The sequence below is a fragment of the Fukomys damarensis genome, unplaced genomic scaffold (genome assembly GCF_012274545.1).
Source record: "Fukomys damarensis isolate Sample0158 unplaced genomic scaffold, DMR_v1.0_HiC HiC_scaffold_17, whole genome shotgun sequence".
Taxonomy (NCBI): domain Eukaryota; kingdom Metazoa; phylum Chordata; class Mammalia; order Rodentia; family Bathyergidae; genus Fukomys; species Fukomys damarensis.
The window spans coordinates 11,188,557-11,199,047 of record NW_022900929.1 but is presented as its reverse complement, the minus strand read 5'-3'; the positions used below and the strand labels follow the sequence as shown (position 1 = coordinate 11,199,047).

At 38.9% G+C, this 10,491-nt stretch overlaps 1 protein-coding gene across 2 annotated transcripts in view; it reads right to left on the bottom strand.

Annotated features, from left to right (window-relative positions):
* Positions 1-10,491, bottom strand: part of Pou6f2 (POU class 6 homeobox 2) — a 494,967-nt gene that overhangs the window by 264,066 nt on the left and 220,410 nt on the right. For both annotated transcript variants that reach the window (XM_033764838.1, XM_010610864.1), the window contains exon 3: positions 2,709-2,800. In XM_033764838.1, the coding sequence (XP_033620729.1) occupies positions 2,709-2,800 (92 nt within the window). The remainder of the gene's footprint in view (positions 1-2,708; positions 2,801-10,491) is intronic.

Sequence of the window (10,491 nt, the reverse complement as noted above, 5' to 3'; positions counted from 1 at the left end):
TATATAAAGAGCTACAAATGTATCCAGCTCCAGGCAGGCTTAATGGGGTATGCTTAATAGGTTGAGGCAGGAAGACTGCAAATTTGTACACAGCCTAGCCTGGGCAATTTAGTAATTTAGGGAGACCTTGTTTCTAAATAAATAAAAAATAAGTAAATAAGTAAACAGGATCGGGGATGCAGCTCAGTGCAAAGACCCTAGGTTCAATTTCCAGTCCTGAAAAGGAATATTCATCTCCTTTTGACTCAGAATATATTCCTAGGATATATCTTAAAGATAGAATTAAAAAAGAAAAAAAAGATAAATGCTTGGAAATATGCATTTTAAATATACATTTTAAAAAGCATGTTAAAAAAACTGCTACAGAATGGAACTTGATGAACTATTACATAGTCATTAAAGCAGATTATTATGACACCTCTTTAGGAAAAGAGAAAAATGTTTGTAATATGGGAATACATAAAAAATAAACTGAATAGGGCCGAGTTAGCTCAGTGGCACTGCAACTGCCTCGCAAGTGCAAGGTCCTGAGTTCAGGAGTATCAAACAACAACAACAACAACAACCAATATTTACTAAGCAAACAAATGGTTACTATTTAAGTGCTAATATTACATATGGACAATGTCAAGATCTATAATGAAATATAAAAATGAGAATGTTTATATTTTTACAATGAAATCTTTTAAAAAACATTTATTTGTATTACACCAACATTCTTGACCAATTTAAATGTTATAAACACATACACTTGTTTACTGTAGATCAATAGCTATTGTCTGAGAAGGATGATACACAAAGTAAGAGCCAGTGGACATTGGACCTGTTTGCATGCAGGCATAGGATCTTCCCCATAATGAGATAGTAAGGAAGGCTCCTGTCCTGCAAGTGCGACCTGAGCCAGGATGACTCTGTAACCTCATGAGACCTGCTGTAAGACACATAATGCCACATCCATTTTTTTTTTCTAGATGAGCCAATACCAAACTCTTACCAAGAGGAGTTCAACTTTTCCTTTTTTTAGATATGGTATGATTCTATAAAGAAGAGGTAGTTAAATATAAGTATGGTATAAAGCCCAGTATATAATAGTCAGGCATTGTATGAATGCTGTAGTTATCCTACCAATGAGTTGTGGGGAGATCTGTAATTTGTGCAAGTCCCGCCTCTAGTGTGCATGTGGGGGCCAAATTCAAATCCAGGCAGAAGGCTCTAGAATCCATGTTTCACCCCTCTCTGCAACACAAGGAGCTGATGTAGAGAACAGGAGCTGCTTCATGAGAAGAATGAGGGGTGGATGGAAAGGATTGAGACCACTCTTTGGCCATCTCTCTAGTATCCCCCTCCCCCAGCCCACTTCAGGAGAAACTGACTACTGTAGGACTACTGCCCCAGAACCCACGGATTTCATTGCTAATATATTTGCATATTTTGGTAAATTCACACAAGTAGCTGTACTTCCTTTAAAAAAAAATACAGTTACTCTAAAGAGAAAAATAAAGACTTTGAGAATAAAAACAAAATCAATAAACTGATCTCAAAATTCTTAGTGCAATATCACTTGCTAAATAAATATTACACTACAAAAGAAGGCAAATGAGTAATCCTGAAATTGTAACAGATTTGGGGGCCTGGTCTGCAGAAGTTTAAAATTTAGATTTGTGGGCTTAGAAAAAGGCATGCCTTCTCAGTTTGTCATGGTGCTGTCCATCCCTCGCTGTCCTAAGCCTGTTAGGCCACTTACCTAACCTGAAAGGGTAAGAGCGTGTTAAGACTAAGATGCTCACAGGCACATCTGTGCACTCACACACACACACACGCACACATGTTGTAAGGAGGATGACATAAAGGGGTGACACAAAGAGGCCAGCTACTAAGATTCCCATAAAACTCCCACTAAACATCTCCTAGTCAGAGCTGTGTCTGTGATGGACGACAGCATCAGGTCCAGGGAGGGACTATGTGGCAATTGGAAAAGAATGTCAAGACCAACCCAATCTCTACCCTCCATGTGCTGAAAGTGATTAATTTTCAGGAATAACAATGACAGTAGAGGGGAGAGAGAGGCCCAACACCTCTTTCTATAGAAGCAAGATGAACTCTGAAAGATACACACTACATGACACAAGTTTTTAAAAGCCCAGCCTTTTATAATTGTGCTCTACATCTCCATATAACCCACACAAGGCTGCAAAAAGCAAATATTGGACTTTAAAAAATAATGAATGTATTTCTTTATTAATGCAAGAGCTATGTGTGATGTACAGTATTGTCAAACCCAATAAGCTGAACTTGCATTAAAATTGCATTAACTTTTTTATATTAAATCACATCTTGTATTTCAAAAATGGCTATAGTAAGGTTGAAATAACTTAATTTTCTTCACACTCCAGTCATTGAAGTTTTACTTTTGAGAAAACTGCATGGTAAAAAAAACAGCACAGATTTAGTGAGTTTTAAGGAATTTTTTTTTTCCAAATGATTAAAACCAATCTTTTATTTAAAAAGAGAGAAGGGTTTTGCAAACACATATTTTTCCCATAGTATTTAATAAATAATGTAGTCATACAGCTTCCCATACAAAAATTTATCACTATCTTTGCTCTGTTGGAGTTGATTGGACTTAACTCATTATTATTTATTTGGTTATTTATATGGTTAAACCATCCTACATGCAGCCTGGTGGAAAGCAGTTGAGAGATACTGACCTGTGGCCCAACAGGAAATGGGGGATGGGTCTGACTGGCTGAGTGTTGCTCAGGAGAGCCTGGATCGGACAGTGCCACGTTGCCTCTGGCCCCTGGAATTCAAAAGAGAAGTGCTCCATTAATGGAAGACCCAGTCTGGTAACTTCACACCACCTTGTTTTCCTGTGATGCCACAGAAAATTAATGGACAGATCATAGGACAGAGTGGTTTATCAATAGCTCCAGTGCTGAAATCACTTATTGACTGCATAAATGATGCTAAAGGACATTTGTGATGGGCAAAGTCACCAGGAGACAGAGAGCAAGGGACAGCAGAGAAAATAACAGCTGCACCAAAAGGCTTGCATTAGATACCAACTCGAACAGAATAGAGCAACACATCCTATATAAGGGCACCTGCATCCTTTATGCACAGGAGATCAACGGTTAATTTAATTTGCCAAAATCAAAGAAAACATGATCTTAGATATGACCAAGTTCATCCAAATCATCCCCAAATATAGCTTCCCCATCTCCTTTGAACCTCCTTTTCTCCATGCCTGCTTCAGACTCTGAATGTTAGCCACACCTTCTCCTGAAGAATAAAACCTTTTTTAATGTCACCTTCCACAGTGTCTGAAAAAAATATGGACTTCCTTATGCAAGTTTCCTGGGTTCTAAAAGAGAAGGAACTGCACAATAACTTCAGAGATCTCCACCCTGTTACGTGCTAAAGAACACATCACGTCCTGTGCTGGAATCCTGTTGGCCACCAAAGCAGACAAAAAGAACAAACCACCTAAACAGCAAATCTTTAAAGCCCTTTGGACAGTAGAATATCTCTGCATAGCTCATGTGCTTTGTTCCAGGACAAACCACAGCAGCTAAGATAATGGCAGAAACAATAAATACAGGAATAAACGCACAAATAAAATGAGCAGCCATTTTTGAGGGGGTCCTCGTGGGTAGCTTTTGTTTTCTTGGCGATTTCTAAAGGAGTGGTTGAAATCCAATTCCAAGCAACCCTTAACAAGCTCCTCTTTCCTGATGTTTGTCCTATGAATACCAAGCAGACGACAATTCATGCCCTGTTTATTGGCATGCCATGGACGACCAAGGACAAAAAAAAGATATGATTCTGTCATGTTTATACATTTTAAAGAAGGTATTATTGGCTCATTTAAAACAAATTCTTCTATATATTCTCCAAAGGGACAGACTTATAAATAATGGAAATGTGGAAAAAATACTTCAGCACATTAAGCTACAAATAAAATTGACTGCTACATATTATTCAATTGACTTCTATCTGCACGGTGATGTGTCAATCATAACAGCATTTTATAATAGGATTAAACAATAAATGTGCAAAGCTATTATGCAGAAATCTGAAAATCTGATTAATTTGTAATATTTTTTTCTGCAGAAAGTCAAGAATGGACATTGCTTGGGGAATACTTACAAGCATTCTATTGAAATTTCTAAATTGATTTGGAACAAACTAATAAAAACACAGACTTGCTGACATTTTATAAAGTGAATTCTGTCAAAATATGTTTGGCATTTTAATGATCGCTGTCATTTAATAACAAGGGTAAGATGACCCATTAGAAGATGCCAACAATTTTCCCATAAATGTGTAGAAGACCTTTTTTTTCTAACTTTTATGTATGATTTAGTTATTATGTTTGGAAAGCAGGGTATTTTAAGCTAGAAAGTATCTTATGTAGGGTAAGTCTCATGGTCTCTCTTTTTATATATTGAAGTCCTATTTACCTTGAAATTCTCAGCAGGTTTATATACTTCAAAAAGCTTGCTGGGTCCTCAAATGATACTTTCAGTCAAATATTCAGATTAATTAAAAAATAGCTGAAAAAATCACTATTAAAAAAATTTCGTTGCTTTTTCTTAGTTGTCAGGCATGGGTTTTTATACTAGCCTGTGACAAGAGTTGTACAATGCACAGAAAAATAGAAAGCCCCTCTCAGACAATTACAAATATTTTATATCTTAATTTTTAAAAATTTCTATGCCATGTTAAGCCTCTCTGTGCCCTGTTTCTTTTATGTGGGCCAGGTTTGTGCTTGACTGTTTCTCAACATGTCGACGAAAGTGTGCGTTTGTTCTCTGCGACTTTACACAGATTGCATTTGCTTACATTTCTTCCTTATTGCTTTGAGGGCATAACTGGTGCTTGTTCACAGAAACCATGTTCAACACAGTCCAGAGCAATTCCACACAATTTCATGTATAAAATGATGTCTTTCACAGGCTCTCAAGGAGATTATGTATGCTCTCCTGCCTGGATCAGAAAGTAATGTTTCTTCTTAATGCACATCTCCATTTTCCCGAAACACATGTATCACGCTTAACCCTGTAGGACCATAAACTAATCTGTCTGGACAGAAAGCGGCCCCTGAACAGAGGCCTTCTCAGAGCCAGAGGGGAATCCAGCAGTCAGAAAGAATAAATGACATCAGTTAAGGGTTGCAGAGATCTGAAACAACACTCAGCTTTACGCTGGTAGAGAACTGAAGTTTAGATATTTTCATGGTTAGATACAAAAACACCAACCTGAATAGGGTGGGAAGATTCCTCCTGTCCTGGAGCATACGAGACATGTCACATCTCTGGAGACCAATGAATTCGATGACAGCTTTCTGAGGCTAGTTGGGAAGAGGCCAGCCTGTGCTTTTAAGCATAGGGTCTGAGTTGTGAAGCTCAGGGACTGTGTGGTAGGTTCACCACTCTCTGCAGGCATCTCACTCACATTTGGTGACTATACACTCAATAAGGAACAAAATGGCTTTTGATGCAGCAACTTTTAAGGTAGGTGTTGATACCCACTCAATTATTTCCTATCATTTAACATAAACCTTAAAAACACCTTTCGTTTAGTAATTTATTGACAAGTTCTATCACAATTCCAATTTACATGTTGCTAGGCTTTGGATCTTGAATGTCCCCACAAAGTGTTAAAGGACTGGTCCCCAGTCTGTGGTACTACTGGGAGGTGGTGGAACTTTCGTGAGGTGGAGCCTAATGAAGAGAAGTTGGGTGAGTCGATGAAGGCACTGCCTTGAAGTGGGTATTGGGCTCCTGGCCCCTTCCTATTGCTCTCTTTGTTTCCCAGCCACTTTGAGCAATGGTATTGAGGCAGTAAAGACAAGAAAAATAATAATCTATATGTGTTCTTTTTTTCCAAATATTTTCAACCCACAGTTGGTTGAATCTGTGCACCAGGATCCCAGGGACAGAGAAGGCTGACTGTATAGCACTTCCTTTAGTCCATGGTAGTATAATCAGGAAAATGGTACCAAGACGCTAGCAAAAAGCTTCCAACTCATTTGTGGAGCTTCTACAGGCTCCTGACAGAGAATCTAAGGTGAGTTCATCTGGTTGTTTTACACAACTCCAGGAGGAACTGAAGATAACAATAAGCAAACAGTGGTTCATCTGCTGCCAAGAGAAAAGAGTCTTGCACTGGGGACACTACAGACTAGAGGTGGCCAACCTGTGGCATGTGTGCTGCAGTGGGGCTGTTCCTTAACAATGAAAGCTTTAAAAGGTTTGCTATCACTGCCGCATTAGTTTTAGGAATAGCAGATGGGTATTCAGCTAGCATAAACCTCATAGCCTTCCAAGTTTCCTTACCTTCAAGTTTTGTCCTATCATAATTCTGACTGTCTTTCAGCAAAGAGGAGAAGAACCAGCTCAGATACATCTGTTTGCAATAATGATTTATTCACAGACAGTTCAAGGAACATAACATTGATTTTAAAGGGTCACAATGTAGGATTTAAAATAACTGTAGAATATGTGTTAATTGTCTGTGAAAACAAAGATGGCAGATTTAAGTCTGGTAGGGAAAGGATATGTCATAAATGGTGACGACAATGAACAAATAATAGAATTTTCATTGTTAAAATGCCTGCTGGTCAGAGGACATGCATTCATTCCCTCAGCACCATCTTCCCAGGTCTGAACTCACAGTTGAAACACACAATGCTGCCTACAGATCGCATGTCTGTAGAGGGACAGAGCTATGTTTCAACACAATACTCCTCCCTTTCTTTACCAAGCCTCCCAAGTTCCATCCTTTCCACTCAGCTTAGCCCAGAGCTCCTGAGTGATCAGCCCTCATGACCATCACTGTGTTCCTCATAGCAAGATCATTTTGGCTCTGCAAATCCTGTTTTTAAACTTTTGGTGTAATATTTTCATAAACCAGGCTGAGCTTCTCTAAGCTACTCAAAATTAAAACAGATGTGCATTCCAACATACAGGCTTGGATTTTTCTCCTTTTTGGGGGTAGACTCTTCCAAGTAAGTCATTTTAAGAAACAAATATGACTATTTTTTAGTCCTAAGAGGATTCACTCATTTCTGGAGCCTTAGCCCACTCTTTGCAAAGAGGACATGGTAGTCACTGCAGATAGAGAAAGAAATAGAACCACAAATACAACTTGCTCATCCAAGGTATCCCCCCAACGTGGAGGCCATTCTTTCCACATGCAGTAAGAGTCCCTTATTAATGACCAATGCATTTTTAATGAATCAGGTTCTTCTGAGTTTGGGATTCTGTCCTTTATGTATTAGCACAAACATAATCACATGAAGGTCACAGTGTTCTCTCAGCTCTTTCTGGTATTTCATACCTTCATTGCTCACTGTTTGCACTTTTCACCAGTAACGGAGGTGATGCAAAGGTTACTTATTATAAGATGGACAGCTGAATGCATTATTATTTCATGTTGGGCAGGTTAACCCAGCTAAGCAGGGCAGAAGTCCTCTTTAAATTAAACTCCCTTTTCTTTCTATTTCTCCAAGATTACTAAATGCCAAGGAGGGGATAGAAGTATCTCTGTCTGCCACTTTTTATTGCCAGTCAGGATTTCTTTATGATACCAGACACACACGTATTTATGTATAGAACACCACGCAGACTCTCGGTGGAATTTGAGACTCTAAAGTAATAAGGCTGATTCTATAAGCTATACTTGAAAATCAAATATTCATTAATTCACATAAAGGGTTGTGTATTTTTTGCAAATTATGTTGTCAGGTACTTGTAACTTCACCCACTGAGGCCCAGAGAACACAGAGTTTCTGGTGATATTAATGTAAAAAACAGATTTCTTTTTTTTAAGCAGGTGACTTATCTGGTCTCTGATGGAAAGAAGCCAGATCTCATTGTTTGAGTGAGGATCTAGACCTTCAGTGGTTCTAAATACTGATCTTCAAGACTGCAAATATATTTGAAAAGCAAAAGGGAAACTTGGAACATTTAGATAAAGTACACACATGAGTAGAGGCATTAACACACTCACACAATGTACCTACAAATATCTTATTTGGACTTGATCATCTGAAGATATTTTTGTAATATTTATAAAAATTGTTCAATAAATGATTGTTTTTCATGTAGATTTAATCTATGTATGCTACAGAGATTTTTAAAGACTTCATTTTCTCAAAATTTACTAAATTTCCTTTCTGTGTTCCTCCAACAATTTTTTTATCATTTGTTTTCACATCCATCTAATAAAAGCAGAGCTAACCTCCTGTGATATCCAGACCAATAAAGGTTTCAATTTCTGTAAATGCTGCTTCTTGGAGAGAAATGAGAAAAGTGAGTCATCAAACATACTTTAGCAAAATTTCATGACATCTGTGGGTAGACAGGGCTTTAGGGTAGGGATTATCCCTTAAGTACTGCTATCTCCACAAGAGTATAAATTCTTTCAGGGCGAAGACTTTCTAATGCATCTTTGTATCTCTGAAGGCCAGCTCTGGGCCTTGGTGTGTGCGCAAGTGTGTGCATATATTTGCATGTATGTCTGCTAGTGTTTAGGTACACTGAAGTGAATTAGCATTCTTAAAATGATAGAGTTCCCTATCAAGGTCAGCTGAAACAATCTAGGCACAGATTTTAAACCATATGAAAACAGTCTAATTTCTAAGATGCCTTTTCTTAATGTATTTTAACAGTCAGTGCTCACTAGAGGAACAGATTTAATATAAGATATATAAACACACAGTGTAAGGATCTACAAGGTAGTCTTAAAATAGCACCTGCAGAGTCAAGTGTGAAGAGTGTAAAAGGGCTGCCTGCATGCTGGAGATCCACAGAAACCAGTCAAAGGTCAAAGCCCTGGATCTCACTATGGTGTCCTGTGCTATCAGGAAGCCAAAGTTGTCTGGGATGGAAAGCTAAAGAGTCTTCACTAAAAGCCAGGAGCCAACATCCAAGGTGAAGGTGAAGACTGGAGCTTCTCTGAAGAAAGAGAAGTGAGCTTTCCTTCTTTACCCTGTTTTTCCATTCAGGTGACGAGCTTATTGGTTGGTGCCACTCACACCAAGAGTGGGTCTTCTGTCCTTAATCCCTTCAGAACTATGCTAATCCAGTTAGCTGAGTTTTCTTGTTCAAGCTGACATGATTGGTTAACTATCACAGCCTAGGAAGGCTTGCTCATGTCAACACACCTGTCCATGAGATGAACGTGTCCTCTGACAAGGTCATGGCTAGGGGCTACCCTCAACATCTTAAGCACAGCAGGATGAATGAAGTCTTTCCTCCCCCTGATCAGCAAGACTGGCACTCCATGGATGAAGTGGATTACATGTATTCTATGGTGTTATGGTCCCTATGGAGCCTCTTCTGTGCCATCTGATGCCAGTGTTATATAATCTGTGGAGCTCACTGTGTAATAAAATGCAGGTACTTGGCCTGGAGCTGGGAAATTAATCTCCCCTGCCTCGGGGCCAGCACCCCAACCTCAGAAGGAGCCAAGTCAAAGACTATGACCTTCCCACTGGGATATGTTGGATACCTGGTCAGTGGTGGGTGGGGAATCCACAATGGGAAGGTCACTGAAGCTCAGTCTCTTGAGAAGAGCATAAGGGAGCATACTTACACTTCCAGAAGCTTCCAGAAGCAGGGTGTGGGCAGGCCACTCCCACCCTGCCCAGGGCAGAGGAGGAGGCTCTAGGCTTCCTTTCTCTCCTCATGTGCTCTCTCGCCCCAGTGGACTTTAAAGAAGACAAATGCAGAGATCAATCATTAAGAATTATTAAGAACCTCAGAGCATTATATCTTGACAGTGAGACTGCAGAGGTCACTGCCACAAAGGGGGCCAGGCCCATGACTCACTGTTGGACTCCACTGACTTGTTTCCACACAAGTTGGCATTACTAGCTTTCTATCAAAAGGCCTCCTTATAAAGTGCCTTTAGATTTTAAAAACAATTGCACCTAAACTTATAACTGATTCAAGAAAGTCGTGTCTGTGGATCACATAAATTCTGAAGAATGCTTGTGTCCACAGAAGAATTTAGAGTTTGGTTTCTGGGTACTTTGTTTCTGAGACAAAGTCTTGATAAATTGTCCAGGATGACCTTTAACTACTGATCTTCCTGCCTCATCCTCTACAGAAGCTGGGATTATAGGCATGTGCTACCATTCTCAGTTTTACATAGGGATTTAAATTCATTTTCCCCCAACAGGAAAATAAACCTACAAACCATCAATATATCTATTATAAGCTATTACTGACAACCACATACATAGTCTAGTCAATTGAAAAATAAAGATAAAATATTATTTTGATTTCTATCAAGTATCATAATCTGTGTGGATAATAGAGAAAAAGTGCATGAACTCTCCCAAAGGGGAAAAAAAATACAAAATATGCCACATGTCTTTTCTTTTGGCAGGGGAGGCAGGTCTCAGGATTAAACCCAAGGCCTTTGCACTAAGCCTTATACCTAGTCCTTTCTTTCTTTCTTTTTTTTTTTTTTTTTTTT